Genomic DNA, 21,080 nt, shown 5'->3' with positions numbered 1-21,080 from the left:
GTGAGGGTATTTCGCCGGTCTCATTCATCTTCCTCACCAGGTGGTAGGTTTTTCTCAGGACTGGCTCTCCCAAGGCTGATTTCAGATATGAACCACAAAACCGAGCAGTGAGACTAATATGTGGTGCTTGTTGTGTCGTGCGTTCATACAGCGTGATCGCCGCACGCAAGAACCGCCTACCGTCTTCTCGAGCACCAGTGGCACCAACGCGAAACGCTTCAGAGCGCTCAGAGTGGGGACGCCTCAAGAGAAGCAGCAGTCATACCGCTGGAGTCGACGGAGCCAGTCAGGATGCAACCCCACCTGTTTAAGTCGCGTCGTCGCCGCCCGGAAGGGGAGTCGTCTGGTGGGCCTCTTTGAGTATGGAGCAGGTCTACTCTATGTCGTGACGATGTTACTGTGACAGTGTTTACGGAAGATGAACATCGGTACGGATCTGGACGCGAGTGACTACTCTGAATTATGTTTCACCAGAACAGTTGTGATTAATTCCGACTTTCCATTTGGTAGTTCGTACCTGGGACACAACAGTGCTCACCCGAAGTCTTTTGGTAACTTTCTCTTCTGTACTAATCGGTAAACTAACACCATTTGATATTTAACCAAAACAAAAAAATGATGTTAAAGGATGGACAGATTCAAACACACGGGTTGGATCCTGTTCTGTCCACTTATTCGCAAGAAATACTGCTAACAAAACTTACAAGACAGTTCTTTCAATACCACATGCGTTAACACACTACCCCAGTGACAGCTGTGGTATTACGCATCAGAACCACCCTAGTGGGTAATTTTTTCCACCGTGCAGAAACTCTAGGAACCGATCGACAAGTGGATATAGAGCAAAAAAGGTCTAATGAACACATGTCCAGAAATACATGTTTTCCATGCTAGAGACGATTCATTAAATAATTTTAAATTAACAACAGCCTCAGTTGCAATGTTTACCTAGATTTACCTAGGTTTCAGGTGGGATAACTCAATCTTCTTCAGGATAAAAAGAATTACAATTTGTTCATAACGTCGAAAACATACTGCAATAACTTATCTGGGAAACAGCGTTGGCCCCATTTCGCGATCGCAGTACGACAGCAAAGGATTTTGTACTGTAACTGGCTATAGCCTCAAGAGCGCATGCACTCCTAAACTTAAAATTGTTATGAATAACGGGGTGCGGCTAACTAAATTGACGTATACGTTATCCTGTAAGAAACAAAGATATATCGACTGTCTTAACATTTGTAATAATTTGTTGGACGTCAAAAGTGAAGGGAGCAATGCGTTTACTATTTTGATCCAATCCAGCATATTCGGGCTAATCATCGAAGTTGACCGCATGAGGATAACTACGGGTTTGAAATACCAGATAATCAACAAACGGGAGTGCTAAAAACATGTTGGCAAGGGTATAATAATTACTCCCTAAAATTATGGCGGATGGAACAACGGTTGAAAACCTTCAAAACAGTTTTTGTTTCGCAAATGGCTCTGAGCACTATGGGACTTAACGTCTGTGGTCATCAGTCCCCTAAAACTTAGAACTACTTAGACCTAACTAACCTAAGGACATCACACACATCCATGCCCGAGGCAGGATTCGAACCTGCTACCGTAGCAGTCGTGCGGTTCCGGACTGAGCGCCTAGTTTTGTTTCGCAGCTGCAGCTGCTCGTTAAGAAGGTTATTGAAATCTGATAATGTATTACTATAACATAGTTTTTAGTTTTTGTCGTAGTTCCTTCCATCCTGAAGAAGGCTGGTTTATCCCAACTGAAACATAGGTAAATCAAGGAAAACATTGCAACTGAGGCTGTTGTTAATTTAAAATTAATATTTATACAGTTGCTGACAGGGCCGCGAAATGTTGAAAATATTAAAATTTATAAAATTATACTTAGACTGCGGTCTAATACGTGCTGTACGGTGCTCCCACAGTTACAGTATGCATGTTTCCTCCTTGAGGTTGGTACTGTTCCTCGTATGTCATGCCCTAGCGCCGCTTCCTGCCGAAGTAATTGGTAATGTTGTATCCGATTCGCTTCTCTTATTCACTCATTTTGTAGAGAATGTGATACAGCATTGTACAAAATGATTCTGTATTCGAATCGAGAGCTTGTACCCATGGTACTTACATTCGGAAAGGCAAATAGCCACGGGTGGCGGGCAGCAAGGTTGTATCAGGTCGCATATCCCCAAAGCATTTAATGTTTGCAACAGTTTTTCATCGTTTGTCTACGGGTCGTTTCAGGAAGCAGGAAATCATGAAGGAAGCAAACGAAATGTACGCACACCAGACTTAAAGGAATATGTGAATAACACTGTGGAAGGCGACCGTCTGCAGTGCAAGGCAGTTGCCCCACCAGTACAGGGTATACCAGACGACCCTGTGGAACGTTGTCCATGTCAATTGTTATTACTCTTAGCACTTGCAGCACATGCAGTGCTTACTAGCGGCGGAGTTTCCACATTGGGAGCAGTTTTGTTACTGATTTCTTCACCAAGCACCTACACCTCAGGTCTTTGTGCCATCCATCCTATTCATAGATGAGGCCACCTTTACATGGAGTGATATCTTCAACTTCTGCAAAAGTCCCGTGGTATGATTACAGCGAATCGTCAGCATCGGTGCAGTCTTCCATCCACGTCGCGTAACACGCCGGAACTATCGGCGTTTCTTGGGGTTGACTTTGCCTTCCATGCTGGAAAAGGTGACATTGCTGATTCGAAAGGTTATGTGGCTGCTTCATAATGGTGCCCCATCCCATTAAGCAGTTAACGTCCAGACGCATTTCAATCGTTTCTTCCCTGGTCGATGGATAGGATGAGGGGGTCCAGGTGCATGAACTTCTCGTTCACTTGACAGATGCAGTTTCTGGTTATGGGGCCACCTCAAAAGTATTGTGTACGCAGAGCCCATTCCAGATGTGCAGACACTGGAGTAGCGTATTCATGTTGCCTTTGTTCGGTCACAGCCCGGCTAATGTGAACGTGCGAGATAGAACATGCTATTAGAATTATACAGGGTGAGTCACCTAACATTACCCCTGGATATATTTCGTAAACCACATCAAATACTGACGAATCGATTCCACAGACCGAACGTGAGGAGAGGGGCCAGTGTAATTGGTTGATACAAACCATAAAAAAACGCACGGAAGTATGTTTTTTAACACAACCTACGTTTTTTTTTAAATAGAACCCCGTTAGTTTTGTTAGCACATCTGAACATATAAAGAAATACGTAATTAGTGCCGTTTGTTGCATTGTAAAATGTTAATTACATCCGGAGATATTGTAACCTAAAGTTGACGCTTGAGTACCAGACCTCCACTGTTTGATCGTGTGTATCGGAGAGCACCGAATTACGTAGGGATCCAAACGGAGCGGTGATGGACTTTAGGTACAGAAGAGACTGGAACAGCACATTACGTCCACATGATAACACCTTTTTATTGGTCTTTTTCACTGACTAACATGTACTTTACCATAAGGGGTGAGGTACACGTACACACGTAGTTTCCGTTTTCAATTACGGAGTGGAATAGAATGGAGACTTTCTATGCCAATTCTCAGCAAGGAATAATATGATTATTAAAAGTACCTGCTTCCCACACAAAATGATCCATCTGGGTACTTGGAAGTCTGCAGTCAATGGAGTACTCAATCACATTTAATATACTGCAGTGATTGCACGCCACTACACGTCAGTTATGGATGTACGGAGCTGCAGAGGACCAAAAAGTGACTCAGACAACTTTGTGATAAAATGAGTCTTGACAGTGAAACTGTCACTAACAAATGGCAACAGAACAGGAAATATGGTTAAATGGAATACAGACAAGCTGAAAATCTCGGATGAAAAGAAAATATCAAGTAACACCAGGCATAAAAGTTGAGCAATGGAGAGACCGCAGTAGGAGTAGACGAATGGTGGAACAGGACTGAAAAAGCCATTAAAGATGCTGCAGAGGAAATAATACTCATAAGAAATAACAGAAGAACCCAGGCATGATCTAATGAAACTTGCAGATTAGCAATAGAGGAAAATAACAGGGCAAGAACAAAAGTGCTACAGAGAGAAACCAGAACTACTGCGGGATAATATAGAGAATTAAGAAAATGAGCTAACATAATATGAAAGAGAAAGAAAAGAGAGTGGACTAAAAGGAAATTTCGATAACTAGTAGGGTTAAAGGAACAGAGTGAAATAATAAAGTTCTATCTTGATATAAGAACATAGGTGTCAAAGTGCCCTGAGGAAGGCCATTGCAATTCGGCCTAAACGACGGTTTCAGTTTATTATTGTTGTCAGATTTTTAGCAATGATGAGGCATAATACCCAGAAGAATTTTAATCACCAAAGTTCTATCATGCTGTAGGCAAAATGAAGAACAGATTCCAGCCAAAAACAATGGCCTGTTCCAGTAAAGATGGGAAAGTGATTAGAGAGGAAGAGCAGATAGTTACAAGATGGGCAGAGTGTTTCAAAGATGTTCTAAGCACCACCCTAGAAGATGAAGAGACAGCTGCTTAGGAGGAAAGAGTGGAGCTGAATGTAGGCAACGATATCAATGAGGCAAAAAATCCTACACTACGTCTCCCAGGCTGTGCACGATTCTAAAAACAATCGAGCCCCTGGGGAAGACAGCATAATCGCTTAAATTAATGAAAACTTGTGGTGAGACTGTAATAAAGAAACTCCACACATAAAAGTTAGATATATGGGAAAGAGAAACTGTGCCAGATGATTGGAAAACTGGAATAATAATCCCCATTTATAAGAAGGAGGACAGAACAGCATGTGAAAACTGTAGAGGTATAACACTCCTAAGCACAGCTTATAAGATTTTCACAACTATATTAAACGAAAGGATACAGAAGTGTGGAGATGGCATACTAGGGGAATATCAGTGTGGCTTTCAACTAGACAGGGGAACAACTGATCAAATATTTGTGATAAGACAAATGATGGTAGAGTTTTGTGAATATGACGTAGATCTGCATTTTCTATTCATCGGCTTCAAATACAAGTCTTTGAGGGCATAAACCGGGAAGAACTATACAGAGTACTGGAAGAAGCAGCTGTATGTGCTAAACTAATAAGACTAATCAGAGTGACAATGACACAGACACGAGCAAAAGTAAAGGTCCTTAGCAGAACAAGTGAAGGCTTTGACTTTAATAAAGGCGTGAAGCAAGGTGATGGTCTCTCCACTGTCCTATTCAATTCAGCATAGTGCAGTAAATAACATCAACAAAAGAGGCACGTTATTTACGAAAACTAGCCAGATATGGGCATACGCTGATGATATTGCTATAGTAGGAAGAAATATCAATACATTACAAGAAACATTCCGGGAAACAAAACAAAGTATATGGTAATGTCACTTTTCGAGGCCAGAAGTACCCCTAAAAAACTAAATATGAATGGGAAATGCTTAACTACTTGGGAGCCATAATCATAAATGATAACAGTATTGGAAAGGCTATAAGGGAAAGAATACAAGCAGGAAACAGAGCTTACTTTACAAATATGCAACTTCTCAGAAATAGCCTTGTTATAACAAAAACAAAACCCCTAATACACAATTCCCTACGCCGCGCAGTTATCACATACGGGTCAGAGGTATGGAACTTCACACTATGAGGCCTTGAGCAGGAAATACAACGCAAAACCTATGGGCCAATAAGAGAGGAAGAATGCCGAATTACAAGAGTTTTTACAAGATAGGAGCATAGTAAAATGTGTCAAATGGATTAGGACACTTGGAGAGAATGGCAGAGGATAGAATTCGAAAGAAAATGATGAAAGGTGTGATCCATTCAGCTAGATGGAAAGGGAGACCTAGAAGAAGATGGATTGACGACGTAATAATGAATCTCACTAGCGTGGGAGTCCGGAGGTGGAAAAGAGCAGCAAATAGCCGAGATGTGTGGAGGAAGATCGTTGAAGAAGCCAAGACTCGCCAAGGGCTGGAGCGCAACTGAAGAAGAAGGCGAAGAAGATATATGAAGAGCATTTTTGTGCATCTATTTCACCAGAGCTACAACTGTGTACACCTTAGAGACCAGTAAACACAACAATGACATTTCAAGTGCCCGTAGAAGGAGAAGGTAGCATTATGATCATTCTAGAGGAGATAGAGATCTGCACATACTTCACAAAAATTTCCAAGTAGCATTTTAAAGTAACAAATTGAAGATCAAAATTATTTTAAAAAATTGCGGACAACTTGCACAAAATTGCTTTTCAGTTCATAAATTATTCTGAAAGCAGCCTGAAGATAGTAAAATGTAATCATAGGGAATGTCTCTCACATATAAAATATCTAAATTATTCCAGAATGAGATTTTCACTCTGCAGCGGAGTGTGCGCTGATATGAAACTTCCTGGCAGATTAAATCTGTGTGCCGGACCGAGACTCGAACTCGGGACCTCTGCCTTTCGCGGGCTAGTGCTCTAGCAACTTAGCTACCCAAGCAAGAGTCACGCTCCGTCCTCACAGCTTTACTTACCGCCAGTACCTCGCCTCCTACCTTCCAAACTTTACGGAAACTCCCCAGCGAAAGGCAAAGATCCCGAGTTCGAGTCTACTTGCAGTGTGAAACATCTCCTGGAAGCCAGCGCGATCACCACAGGGAGCACTCAAGAGGTCTTCAGTGTGTCGTTGACAGTCGAAGCGATGGTTGGCTGTGCTGGGTGGTGGTGATATATGGTGACCGATTCTGATGGATGTGGACTGTGCATAGAGGTGTGGACAGCAAAGCAGGAGTGATATCACGGAAAGCCTCTGTCTGCAACTGTGGTGAAAGCGGATAACGTGTCGATGGGTGATGCGGGGCCTGAACTGGGTACTTTGCCTGACTGAAGTGGCAAATGTTCAAATCTGTGTGAATTCCTAAGCGACCAAACTGCTAGGTTCATCGGTCCCTAGACTTACTCACTACTTAAATCAAATTACTCTAAGAATTACACACACACACACACACACACACACACATACACACACACCCACACACACAGATACCCGAGGGAGGACTCGAACTCCTGCTTGAAGGGCCACGCAATCCGCGACATGGCGCCTCAAACCGATGGCCACTCCAAGCGTCTCTGAGGTGGCATAGCAGGCCAAACATGTCGCAGTGGCTGCTGTGGGTATGTAACTGGTGATCAGACGGTGGACAGGCAATGAGGACAAAGCTGGTGCAGTAAGGAGCTAATACTTGGATCCGCCAGCAGTAAATGCGGGACCGACCACAGAGTATGGACACAATGTGCCAGGAGGGCGGTTGGTGTTTTTCCCAGAAGAGAAGATATCGATTCGAGAAGATGACCGACAGGAGAGATGAGATGAGGTCGGCTGAATAGATTTAACCTATGTGCAGCGTATAGTGAAGGGTGCAAGCGATGTACACTGAGTATAACGGCTATTAAGGCATATTCCACACCGAAGGACCGTTTGCACAATGCAGTGTGTTGAGGTTAACTGTGTTTTCCTGCACTTTGGGTTTCCATTTGTTTTATCAACGCGATAGCTACATAAATATCGTTTGTGATCATTACAGTGTGAGTGTAACTAAAATTGCTGATATTGTGTAGTTAGTACTTTAGTTGGTTGGCAGCAATGCCGCTAAACGCGACTAATTGACGGAGGGGTGGTTGGTAATCAAAACTTGGTCCCTTCATGTCTTCCTTCGGGCCAAGGAAGAGAGAGAAATCGGACGGAGCCACGTCTGAACTTTGGACGGGGTGGGCAATGTGGAAACGCCGTACTTAGCCAGCCGCTCCCGTACCAACAATGCAATGTGCCACGGTAATTTTTCGTCGTGGTGGAGCTTCCAGGAATGGCGATGTCCGGTTGTACACTGTTGACTCGTTTTCGCAACCTTCAAGCACTTCCGCGTAAAACTGTGCGTTCCCGGTTTGCCCAGGAGTACAGATTTCCAGTAGGGACGCCACGGTGATAAAAGAATACCAGTTGTGTAGAAGTATTGTTTACACCCTGGACTTACTCTTACAGGCCTTCTTTGGACGAGAACTGTGGTGTTTCGTCTCCGGATCGTACTGGAACCAACAGATTTCTTTCGTCTCTGGTAACAATGTTACCGAAAAATTGCTGCTTGAGGTTCCGTTACATGCTACGCCTGATGATCGATGCTAGAGCCTGTGTTACAGGCTATTAGCGTCACGTCTCCTGAAAGGGGATGGGGGGGGGGGGAGGGTAGGCAAAGTAACTAAGCTTTTAGCAGCTGTATTTACGTACCAAATGCATAATTTTATTGTGTGTGTGTATAATACCCGGGCATTCCGGGTTTGTCATAAGACGTTTCAGTAGAAGTATTTGCCTCTGTAACTTACAAACTAGCAGGTGCCGGGAAAATTTACTGCCGTAGTTCAGCATTAGGAATATTACTCTTTCTTCGGAGTGATGAATATAATGTATTGTGTTATACTCAAAAGAGTAACAGCAAAGATATACAGTGTTCTAAATGAAATAATAGTTGTTTCTGTCATGCACTGGAGTGATTGAATCCAGCTATGTATAAATCAATTTAAATCCCATTTCTATCTCGTTTTGTTTGGGAGTTACAACCGGCGAAGTACAACGGGTGGATATCACCCGCTGTACATAATACGTGACTGGATGTTATGGCGGCAGAATGTTGATTTAAATGAGGTTTTCAAATGTGAGTCCATGTGCCTGAATGCACAACGCAGTGCACCTTCTAAGGGATGTAACGTTACTGGTGTTACGGAGCGACACGCTTCCTCGATACACCATTTTGGATCAGCTGGGGCTGTGAGCTCAGTGACATAAACACGATTCTTTAGATATCCCAACAACAAAAAATCTACTGCTGCTAAATCTGGCGACCGTGCGAACTGCTCATGAGAGCCATGGCGCCCCAGTCATCTTCCAGGGTGTCTATTGTTTAGTTTTCCCACAATAGCATGTGCAGAATGGAATGGGTGACCATTGTGCTACATCCATATATTGACTCTGATGTCTAGACACAAATAGTCAAGGAGAGAACCCAAACTATTGTAAAAGACCGATACATCTCAACTGACAGTGTACGTTTGAAGTAGTGTAGACCGATGATTTCATTCCCAAAGATTAACTGACCACCGACGTTGATGTTCGACAGGTCGTACCCACTGAGGATTGTCTGAACCCAGGAGGCATCAAAATTTGTGAATACCGGAATGAAATTATTCATGGCCCATTCACAGAAATTAACTGTAGATTCCCATGCAGCTCCTAGGCCAGTGACAGGCGGTACAGGAGGAACCTGTGACCCTGTACTCTACGCCACACAGACGCAATACTGATACCAGCGACTGCAGCAACGTCTCGTAAGGTGACATGGGGATTGTGGTGTATTGCAGCTGAAACACCTACGCCTCCTCACTTCTTGTAGCTCTTCTTTCTGTTACAGCTGAGCCTTCGCAAGTTGTCTGTTTACCGAAGTCGTTGTTCAGTGCGTAAGAACGTAATGGCTGCCGGAGCTCTTCTCCTAGGTTATCTCTGGGCTTACGCCATGTCTTCTTCAGTGGCATCGTGTCGGCATTCAGTAACATGTCAACGTACTTGTTGCATGTGTACGCCATCTTCTTTCGATGTTGGCAACACCAGCGCAATGAAACCACTTTTTTGTGTGGTCTGATCTGTCACGTATACAACCCGTGTATGGCGACAGTCGGCAGTCTAACAGCGCATTTAGGCACTTTGACGCTCCGTAACACCGGTAACGTTACATCTCGTCCACAGAACCTCTATACCACGGCCAAACGCGTTTTTTTATGCTGGATGGTCATCGCCAAACGGAGAAGCTTCAAAATTCGCCTGGTGGTGGCCACACTCGAAGGTGTATATAGTAACTTATTTCAATGCAATGCGTCCTAGCGTCCAAAGGCGTGAATGTAGCTATGTTCCGTATAAAATAATTATACATTGTCGTGTTGGTAGTCAGACCTGGAAGCTGGAGAGATGTGTAGAGATTGAATAAGAGTCCCTAACCGTTCTTTCCACCAACCTGTCGTCTTCTTAAGTTGTGTCTCCAGCGCAGAAGACAGCTCGTCGGTCGTGGGATCTTCATCGGCGTAGGCTGCTATGCTGTCACTCGAACTTGAATCTGATTTTTTTTTATGTCACTTGCCCAGGTTAGTCTCTGTACCTACAGAGGGCAAGATCTATAGTACTGACAATGATGGTAGGCTACACCTCTCATTAATGTATCCTGTTTGTTTATATTTTAAATAATCATGTTTTACGCTGTCTTCTACTACTCTCGACACATCTCTCTTAATAGTACTGTAACTTTTCTGACAACTTCCGATGTAGAGTACGACCTGTCCGTCCGAAACAGAGATACATGTCCGGCCCTCCGGAACAACCAAAACAGACTTATTAGCACAGCCGAAGTACTTCGCCTCCCAGGTGCTCCAAAGCGACCCGAAGGTGTCATTATTTCTATGTTTCTGAAAACTAGTGAAATTCAATAAAAATGATAGATTCGTAGTGTAACTATGAGAGATTATCATTCTGAAAACTGCGTTAAATACAATGAAAAGTATATAAATAATTAATAACCTGTTTTGGAACCTAACACCCGAATGTACCGACCAACCAGAAACAAGTTCAGTACAACTGGCGGTCACTCCCACGGGAATAGTACATACTGTACCATCTGCTGCTTGTACCTCACTCCATTTTTGTATCATATGCTACTTCACGTGTATCAAGCTGCATCAAGGTGGGCATCTAGAAAGATAAAATACGGGCGGCCACAGCCAGGGATATCACACCCGCTCAGCGGCATTTCAGACGTTCCTGGGTGACATCGAAGCATTGACATATACACTACTGGCCATTAAAATTGCTACACCATGAAGATGACGTGCTACAGACGCGAAATTTAACCGACAGGAAGAAGATGCTGTGATATGCAAATGATCAGCTTTTAAGAGCATTCACACACAGTTGGCGCCGGTGGCGACACCTACAACGTGCTGACATGAGAAAAGTTTCCAACCAATTTCTCACACACAAACAGCAGTTGACCGGCGTTGCCTGGTGAAACGTTGTTCTGATGCGAGGAGAATTGCGTACCATCACCTTTCCGACTTTGATAAAGGTCGGATTGTAGTCTATCGCGATTGCGGTTTATCGTATCGCGAAATTGCTGCTCGGGTAGGTCGAGATCCAATGCCCGTTAGCAGAATATGGAATCGATGGGTTCAGGAGGGTAATACGCTGTGCTGGATCCCAACGGCCTCGTATCACTAGCAGTCGAGATGACAGGCATCTAATCCGCATGGCCGTAACTGATCGTGCAGTCACATCTCGATCCCTGAGTCAACAGATGCGGACGTTAGCAAGACAACAACCATCTGCACGAACAGTTCGACGTTTGCACCAGCATGGACCATCGGCTCGGAGACCATGGCTGCGGTTACTCTTGACGCAGCATCACAGGCAGGAGCGCCGGTGATGGTGTACCTAACGACGAAGCTGGGTGCACGAATGGCAAAACGTCATCTTTTTGGATGAATCCAGTTTCTGTTTGCAGCATCATGATGTTCGCATCTCTGTTTGGCGACATCGCGGTGAACGCACATTGCAAGCGTGTATTCGGCAGCTCCATACTGGTGTATCACTCGGCGTGATGGTTTGTGGCGCCATTGGTTACACGTCTCGGTCACCTCTTGTTCGCATTGACGGCACTTTGAACAGTGGACGTTACATTTCAGATGTGTTACGACCCGTGGCTCTACCCTTCATTCGATCCCTGCGAAACCCTACATTTCAGTTGGATAATGCACGACCGCATGTTGCAGGTCCTATACGGGCCTTTCTGGTTACAGAATATGTTCGACTGCTGCCCTGGTCAGTACATTCTCCAGATCTCTCACCAACTGAAACGTCTGGTCAATGGTGGCTGAGCAGCCGGCTCGTCACAATACGCCAGTCACTTCTCTTGATGAACTGTGGTATCGTATTGAAGCTGCATGGGCAGCTGTACCTGTACACGCCATCCAAGCTCTGTTTGACTGAATGCCCAGGCGTATCAAGGCCGTTATTACGGCCAGAGTTGTTCTGGGTACTGATTTCTCAGGATGTATGCATCCAAATTGCGTGAAAATGTAATCACATGTCAGTTCTACTATAATATATTTGTCCAACGAATACCCGTTTATCATCTGCATTTCTTCTTGGTGTAGCAATTTTAATGGCCAGTAGTGTAGAAATGAATGCATGAAGTAACCTATCTGCAACAATAATATGTGCTGCATTGTTGCTGGTTCGACGGTGACGACATAGAGAAAGAATATGTTTTTGGATTCATCCAATAATTTGTTGGGCGTTCTGCAAACGAGTATGCAAGAACCACAGCCAAAGGATCCCAGAACTGACAATCAGACCAGAGAGAGAGGGACATTTAATTTGCAACACAATAGACTTAAATAGAACCCTGAAAATTTTTTTAGAACCACAGGATGTCTATCGAGTCACACAAAACTCTGCTATCTAATGTGTCGAGCACTATTAGTGGATGAAACACGTGATTGCGTGATTGCGTAAGAGCTGAAGAATTTATTATCAATTACTCTGAGGTAAGAGAAATTTTATTACTAATTTTATTATTTGTTTACAATGGGAAAAGGGACAGGATTGGTTCTGATTCTTCTTCAAAGTCCATTGTAGATGTGCTGATTGTGGAATCAAACAGTCCTCGCTCACATGCAGATGTAATTCTATACGACTATGCATGTGTGTGGAAGTGAAACAATTGTAAATATTTTAACCGGAAATACATCTTGTCAGCTGGGTCAAAATTCTTAATAAGGGACGTTTTCAAAAGCCAGAAAATTCATTCTGGATTATCAGTTGTATGATCCTTTGGCTGTGGTTGTTGCATACTCGTTTGCAGAACGCCCAACAAACTCTTTTGAAACTGGTCCTGTTGCCGTCTCTTGGATGTTCTTTCTCCTTTTGTGCTTTGTGACCAGAGCAGAGACTTTGGATGTAGTATGTTGCATTGCAGGTGTCGCTGTGTTTCTTTCTTCTTGTGCAGTCTTGTTTTCGGCGTATTGTGTACTTTTCGTTAGATCAGCAGCAACATTCCCAAGTGTCCTGTCGTAAAAAGGGAAACTGTTCACAGTAAAATTTTATAACTTGTTTTACCATGTACATATCAAACGTATAGTCATATATATACACATCCCACTTTGGCACAATGGCAACGATAGGTGTAGCCCAGGATTTGATTTGGAGGAGGGAGCGTAGGGTTTCAACACATGGTCTCTATAATAAAGTACACTTGCAATGGTATACAAAATGGCAGTAAAATATCATCCCGGCATTCATGTAGAGTGAACTAGAAAACCACAGAAACGGACTATATGATCACATCGCCTCCCTCGCCTTGCCAACCACCCCCCCCCCCCCCCGCCCCAACCCCTCGTCAATGTCGATGCAGCTAACACCATGATTTCATGATAGCCTTTACCAAGACAACTAAAATCGAAGGTCATATTGTAGGCATCTCGCAACTTGCAATTCCATCAGATCTCTACACTTCGAGTTTCTATTTGGACGCTCAAACAGCGTCAGTGATTATTCGAGAGAGGTGCTCATCAATCTGGGAACGAATGCAAGGCCAATACATGACGCAATTAACTGTTGAAGACAGGTTGAATACTAGTTAGCAATTTAAAAAAAACAAAAGCTAATTTTCCACATTGCGTGGGACGTATTGACAGTAAACATCCATGGGGATCGAGTTGCGAATACTTTAACTGCAAGAAGTATTTTTCAGTAGTTTTAATGGCAGTAGCTGATGCAAATTAGAGCTTATGATATACTGTTACAACAACCAGCATTCCTGGCAAAAAATACATCTGGTCGAGACAGCCATATATGTCTGTGGCAGATGAAGCTTTTGCTCTGTGTGAAAAACCTTCTAAGATCGTACACTGGTAAAGACATGACTAACATTAAAAGAAGTTTTAACGACTGCTTATCAAGCGCGAGGTGGTACGTCGAATGCTCATTTGGTATTGTAACCAACAAATGTCCGAGCGGTTGTAGGCGCTTCAGTCCGGAACCGCGTGATTGCTACGGTCGCAGGTTCGAATCCTGCCTCGGGCAGGGATGTGTGTGTGTCCTTAGGTTAGTTAGGTTTAAGTAGTTCTAAGTCTAGGGGACTGATGGCCTCAGATGTTAAGTTCCACAGTGCTCAGGGCCATTTGAGCCATTTGAACCAACAAATAGCGTACATTCCACCGTACGACTGACATCAGCATCGATTTGGTTGACATCATTGTTAAGGCCACTTGCGTACTGCACAACTTTGTGAGGGAAAACGGTGGGTACAACTTTGACAACTCGTTATCATGTTCTTTGCCCAGCATTCCGTCCTCGGGGATTAGAGGGATCGCGAAATGAACACACACGAGACATCAGTTTGCTGAATATTTCTGTTCAACCGCAGGTTCTGTATCCTGAAAAAACGTATTTGCAAACCCTGCTGGCATTACAAGGCCGGCCGATGTGGCCGAGCGGTTCTAGGCGCTTTAGTCTGAAACCGCGCGACCGCTACGGTCGCAGGCTCGAATGCTGCCTCGGCCATGGATGTGTGTGATGTCGTTAGGTTAGTTAGGTTTAAGTAGTTCTAAGTTCTAGGGGACTGATGACCTCAGATGTTAAGTCACATTGTGCTCAGAGCCATTTTTTTTGCGTTACAAGACACCTCTAATATCCTATAAGTTAATATAGGACATAGAGTGTGACTTTGGGTACTTACTTGAGGCAGCAAATGTAATTTAGCTAGCTTTCATAATATTTAAATATTTAGTTTCGTGTATTTTTGACCTGGTTATATTAGCGTAAGAAAATGTTTTACCACAACAGCGTCTGACCTTGAGGTTGCGCTTTCTCGTCTGACGTTGGCAGAAAAAGATGCTTTGTATGGCCGCCGCCGGCCCCCTCCAACCTGTTTATAAATGTGGCTTGCTTTGATGCTGAGCATCTAATGTAGCTTCAAAAAACGCAAGTGTGTCCATAGCCTTAGAAGGCACATTGCGTTAGGTTCAGCGTGTACCTTTGTATGGTTGCAGCTCCCAAAGTAAACTTGATGGGAACGGGATTTAAACTGATTTGTACACAGCTCGTTTATATGATCCCAGTGCATGATAGAAACAACTATTGCTCCATTTAAACAAATTTGTATCTTTGCTGTAGCTCTTTAGGAAAGTGTAACGTTTCCTTTGTTATATGTATACATTTTGCCAATTTTCTATTAGAAACGAAACCTTGGACAGTTTCTGTACGCTGGATGCAACTGCTTCGTGTGTCTACAACGCTGTTGTGTAAATGTTTGTGTGGCAACGCTTCTTCATAGCACCATACATGGCTATTGTATTCACCTACAGACAGTTGTTCCTTGCAGTTAGAATCTGTCAGATGTCCTGCCAGGTGCCAGGTGTTTCCTTAACGAGTCGTCTGTAGAACCGTCTTACAATTAGTAGTAAAGTATAAACGTAGTAAAACTTCATGCATGATGCTGCAGTTTTTCAGGTTTCACATTGTTTATGCGATCATATCTCCTGAACTACATGTCGTACAGCGATATAATTTTGCAGTTACATTTAGTGATGTATGTGCATACTTCCTGAACACTATTTCACGAATACACTTAGTAGTAAAGAAGTAATAAATTATAGCGTTATGCCTCCTTCGGTACTTCAGTTGCATCAATACTAGTTAGCTATAAACTTTTTTCTTTTCATCATTTCACAGGGATTGTCAGAGATAAAAACTTTCGTAAGGGTTTTCAAATTATGTTCAAGGTTTGTAACAAGACGCTAAGTCTCTCTTTCTCAAATACCTGGTGAATAAAGTCTACGAACTCACGCGTCGGGAGCTACGCTCCTTTTTCATCCCCACAGTATACGTGAACCAAGTCGGTTGAAATCGGTCCGGTGCTCTAGCAGGAGGTGTGGAACACACACATATATTCACAAACATACATTCATTTTTTTGCCCTGGGCCGCGCTAACTGCCAACGCTGTGCAGCAGCACCACCGCTCAGTCGCTGCCGTGTGCTGGTTATTTCTCGTGATTTACGATACCTGTCAGAGCGTACCGATAACACGAATATCGCACTGGACTAATTTGGCACCGCTGTACCGAGTGGGCACGTGAGACCCTTTTTAAAAATCATTTTGTTTGAAACGGAAAAGAAAGCGACGCTTTCCGCCCACATTGTACGTCGCATGAAACACGTGATGAGCAGCATTTGTTAAGTCTAACTCCAGTTAGACATTTAAAAAACGGAGCTGCAAACATCTGCCGAAACACCAGATCAAATGCACCTGATGTCTCTTAATAGAGACGCCATCTATAGAAAAGGAAAATTCATACAACTGTAATCGCCAACCGTCATTTCTCAAGATTTTCAATTGTATTTGCATTTTTGAGGCCGTTTCCCGTGGGTCGTTTTTCACAAAAGTACGGGCAGTCACCCGTTTCTTAAGTAATGAAACTGAATAAGCAATCTTCTTTGGCACGTTCAGAGTTCCATTCCAGGACAAATGACATTGTCGATCAAGCACAATCCGACACGTCTTAAGCCTAATTTACACGACGACACTAGGTTGCAGGCAACTGCACTACCGTCCAGTGCGCATGCGCGCGTTTGCCAAACTCGTCGGTGAAACTAAACGCTTTCGGCGTGTTCCAACTTTGGCGACACTAGATGCATGAGTTTTGAGGTTATGTGTGTTCGTAGAGTGTAGAAAAACTGAAACATGACGTGGGGAACGGAGAATAATGTTTCCCTTTTGGATGTCTATGTTTTGCATAGTGTTTGTCGGATTTCAGTGACGCTGATTACAAAAGTAAGCAACATACTGCTGCTCCTGAGACCTTCACGTGCGATCACAACATACATAGTTTGACAATATCTGAGCTGCAGGACAAAATTTCTTGAATTAGGAGCACATCCACAACTGAACCAAGAAAAATACAAGCAAATGTAATGCTAACCGTGGAAATGCTATCGTCTAAAAGACTAAAATCCCACCGTTCGAGTTGGTTGACTCTTTTTTTCAAGGAATATTGTTGATTGGAGGGAAGGCTACGCAAATCAAGAAGCTGCATTCATTATTCAATATTCATCTATTTAAAACGTCGCAGCATTGCATTCACATATGTTTGAATTTTGAAATATTGCCACTGTACAGATCTATCTTCAACAGAGTAGTTTGCAAACCATTCTCTTCTTAATGCGGAATGCTTCGAATAATTATTGTTGCTAATGTTAATAATTATTAGTGTTAATGTTAATAATTATTGATGTTAATGCAAAAGTGTCATCTCCACTAAAACCGTATCTTATAGCATGCCGAGTGTTCTCGATTGTAATGCACACAATGTGATATGTAATCTCGCTTCTGGTGACAGTGCTTGATGCATTAGGTATCTTTATTCCTTATCGCGTAATTAACTCTATTTAGAAGAAACGTGAAGAGTTCTGTTGACATTCTAAAATAATTAAAAGAAATTCTTAGGTCTTCCACTATAATTTCAGCAAGGATGCTGAGCAACCGAGCTGACGTCTTTTCTTCATCCAGTAAGAATCGAAACACGTTTCTTATTTTTTTTCTTCTGCAGCGATTCCACGCAACAAGCTTTAACTCCATCACAACTGGTGCGACGTTCATCTGCCAAAACTTTCATTTCAGACACGAATCAGGAACCCACAAAACGACGAAACTGAAGTGTATACTGGTGTCGCCGTGTCTACTGTCAAACATGAAACCATTTGCGTGCAACTCATTCCACGCAACGAGTGGCCCAACCCAGTGGTTCAAATGGCTCTGAGCACTATCGGACTTAACATCTTAGGTCATCAGTCCCCTAGAACTCAGAACTACTTAAACCTAACTAGTCTTAGGACATCACATCCAAGGCAGGATTCGAACCTGCTACCGTAGCGGTCGCTCGGTTCCAGACTGTAGCGCCTAGTACCGCACGGCCACTCCGGCCGGCGCTACCCAGTGTCGTCGTGTAAACTGGACTTTACAACGTACGTTTACCATGTGTGTTTCAGACGCTGGTCTCAATGGAGCAGCGCGCCTACTCGGACTCGTACCTGGCGGCGGCCGACCAGATCATTTTCAACCTGCTGGACCAGTACCACTACACTCACGGACCAGGTACAACAAAATCTGCCACCTGCTCAGCGTCTACCACCTTTAAATTGTATTCTTAGCGCCTGTTCTACATATCTGACGCTCTCATTCTGCAGATCTTTGAATCATTTCTATCTGTTCCGTCAACACCACTTGATAATGGTCCACGTCGAAGAGCTATACTCTGCGGAATATTTATGTGATCCATGCGGATTCGTGAAGCCACAATTGTTAAAATGTAAAATAAAAGTAATCAGTAATGACAGCCGAAGACTCCCAGCGTAAGGAGCCACCCCACTCATGCCAATTGTCTTGTCAAAGAGGACCAGGAATCGGGCAGAGTTTCAGGCAACTTCTTGCCCTCGCGAAGAGAAACTGCCGCTAAATGGCGGAAGAATCGCAATGATCAACGGTATGAGGATGACGATGGCAATGGAGGCCAATGCATTAGACACACAACGTGTATCCCCAGGCGCATGTGGCCTGTACTTTGCAAATGTTTCGTAATGCTCTCTCCATCGAAAAAATATTCCAGATTAGTCACTCATTCGGATCTGTGTGGGGGGACTGCCGAGAGGGAGGCAACAATGAGAAAAGAAACTGAATAACGAACGAAATGTTAACATTCTACGAGTGGGATTGTGGAATGAACGTTGTAGGATAACTAGGAAGAAACAGAGGAAGGAAGATTAGAGTTTAATGTCCTGTCAACAGACCGTCATTAGAGTTAGAGCACAAGCTTGGATTACGAAATGATAGGGAAAGAAATCAACCATACCCTTTTCAAAGAGACAAACTGGAAAACCTGGAAACGGACATACAAAGTCTCAGTGTACATATAGCGCGAGTCAGTGAAGTTAAACGAAAGAAGATAAGGATTTCTGAATATAGGGCAGCGGAAAATGGTATACGGGAATGTGTTTCGTAATTAATAAAAATGCAGTATTATAATTGCATAGAAACTTGTTTTCATATTTTGCAGCCACATATAGAGGACATGTGCACTATTGGTGCTAGGAATGGGGAGAGGGGCGATGTGCAACTTATGTCTGCTATATACACGCATAATACTAGCCTTTTAGATAGTATGGCAATGCTTCTTATGTGCATTACATCTACTACAGAATGATCCACGAGTGTAAACCATGTTTTTTCGAGCAAAATAGATACGATTTTTAATTCCCATATTTGTAATACGGTTCCCATGTTTCCTGTTGTAGTTTCTGAAGACTGCTGACATTGAACAAAACCGGTCGTAAGTGAAAGATTTGTGATTGTGTGAAAGGGGAAGGAAATAAATTATCAAATTGTCAGTGTCAGTTCTTCAGAAAGGTGAAGTCGTTTCTAACCTGACACCGCTCTCATTTCTAATAAGCAGATCCAATTAATCACCGATTAAAGATAGGTATAGATCAGTCAACTTACCTTTTATCCGAGTTTAATAACAGTGATTGTAAGGGTCCCGCCCGCAGCTCGTGGTCGTGCGGTAGCGTTCTCGCTTCCCACGCCCGGGTTCCCGGGTTCGATTCCCGGCGAGGTCAGGGATTTTCTCTGCCTCGTGATGGCTGGGTGTTGTGTGAGGTCCTTAGGTTAGTTAGGTTTAAGTAGTTCTAAGTTCTAGGGGACTGGTGACCATAGATGTTAAGTCCCATAGTGCTCAGAGCCATTTGAACCATTTTGTAAGGGTCAAGACAACTTTTAATCCTTTTCTGTATGTTTTAACTAAGCAATCAGGGCAACCACTTGTTAGCGGTTTAATTGTGTGATTGTCATGCATTTCAGTTGCTCAACTGCGCAACAGTCATATATTTCAATGTCTAAACCGCACACTCATCACATAATTTCAACAGCTCCACCGCATGGAGCCACCACATGATAGTCCCTTATCCCAGCGTTTCACAGTTACAGCAGTTACGCATTAAAACAGCTCACACAGGCGATAGTGTTTCAGTAGACCAACACCATGATGGCTATGTATTTCAACGGTTCAGCTGCTCTGGGCAACTGCGTGATAGTCATGGAGATAGATCAACTGCACATGAGTCACATTTTCCAGTAGTTGAGCTGCACAGTAACCACATATTTTGATGGGTAAACAACACAGTCATCACATATTTCAGGGGCTCAACTGTATAGGACCTCCACTTGCAAGTCACTTCTATCAGCAGATCAGAATCACAGTAGTCACGCACTAGAGCAGCTCAAGCAGACGATAGTCGCTTATGTCAGTGTCGCAACCTCATGACAGTTACGTATCTCAGCATTTCAACTGCATGGGACAACTGCATGTCATTTATTTCAGTAGCTCAACCGCGACATAATCACATATTCCAGTGGCTCAACCACACAATAAACGCATATTTCAAAGGATAAACTGCACAATCATCACATTTCAGCAGTCAGTCGCTCGGAGCCTCCACATGAGCTCACTTATTTCAGTGGCTCAGAATCACAATAGTCAAATACTATAGCAGCTCAACAAGACGATAGATGCCTATTTCAGTGGCTCAGCAACTAAATGTTTACATATTTCAGCATCTCAACTGAACGATAGTCACAAATTAGCAGCTCCACTGCACAGAGGAGCTGTATAACAGTCAGGTATTTCAGTGGCTCAACTTAGCGACAGTTATGTATTTCACTGGGCCAATGACGTTGAGCCGTGGTAAAATATTGCTGTTTTGAAGAGCGCGCCGCAGCGCGTAGTGTGAAACAGTCGCCCTCCGTTTCTGGCGGTGGCGCCGCTGTGGCAATCGCAGCTATGGTGTCTCCCTCTGGTGGGAAAGGTTAAAGGTTGCCTTTCACGTGCATTTAAGGGGCGCTATGAGCTCGCCAGTCGGTCAGTCTGGGTCAGTCTCTCGTCCCCAGCTTGCTAGTCT

The 21,080-nt window shown here is 43.5% G+C and overlaps 1 protein-coding gene across 1 annotated transcript in view; it reads left to right on the top strand.

The window, feature by feature from the left end:
• The window catches only part of LOC126284983 (uncharacterized), a 45,922-nt gene that overhangs the window by 10,258 nt on the left and 14,584 nt on the right, over window positions 1–21,080 (top strand). Inside the window, exon 2 of the mRNA XM_049984272.1 lies at window positions 18,120–18,225. Coding sequence (XP_049840229.1) covers window positions 18,120–18,225 — 106 coding nt within the window. The remainder of the gene's footprint in view (window positions 1–18,119; window positions 18,226–21,080) is intronic.

This window comes from Schistocerca gregaria, chromosome 8, assembly GCF_023897955.1.
Source record: "Schistocerca gregaria isolate iqSchGreg1 chromosome 8, iqSchGreg1.2, whole genome shotgun sequence".
Classification (NCBI taxonomy): Eukaryota; Metazoa; Arthropoda; class Insecta; order Orthoptera; family Acrididae; genus Schistocerca; species Schistocerca gregaria.
Note: the sequence above shows the minus strand (reverse complement) of the source record. Positions and strands in the feature narration are given on the sequence as shown.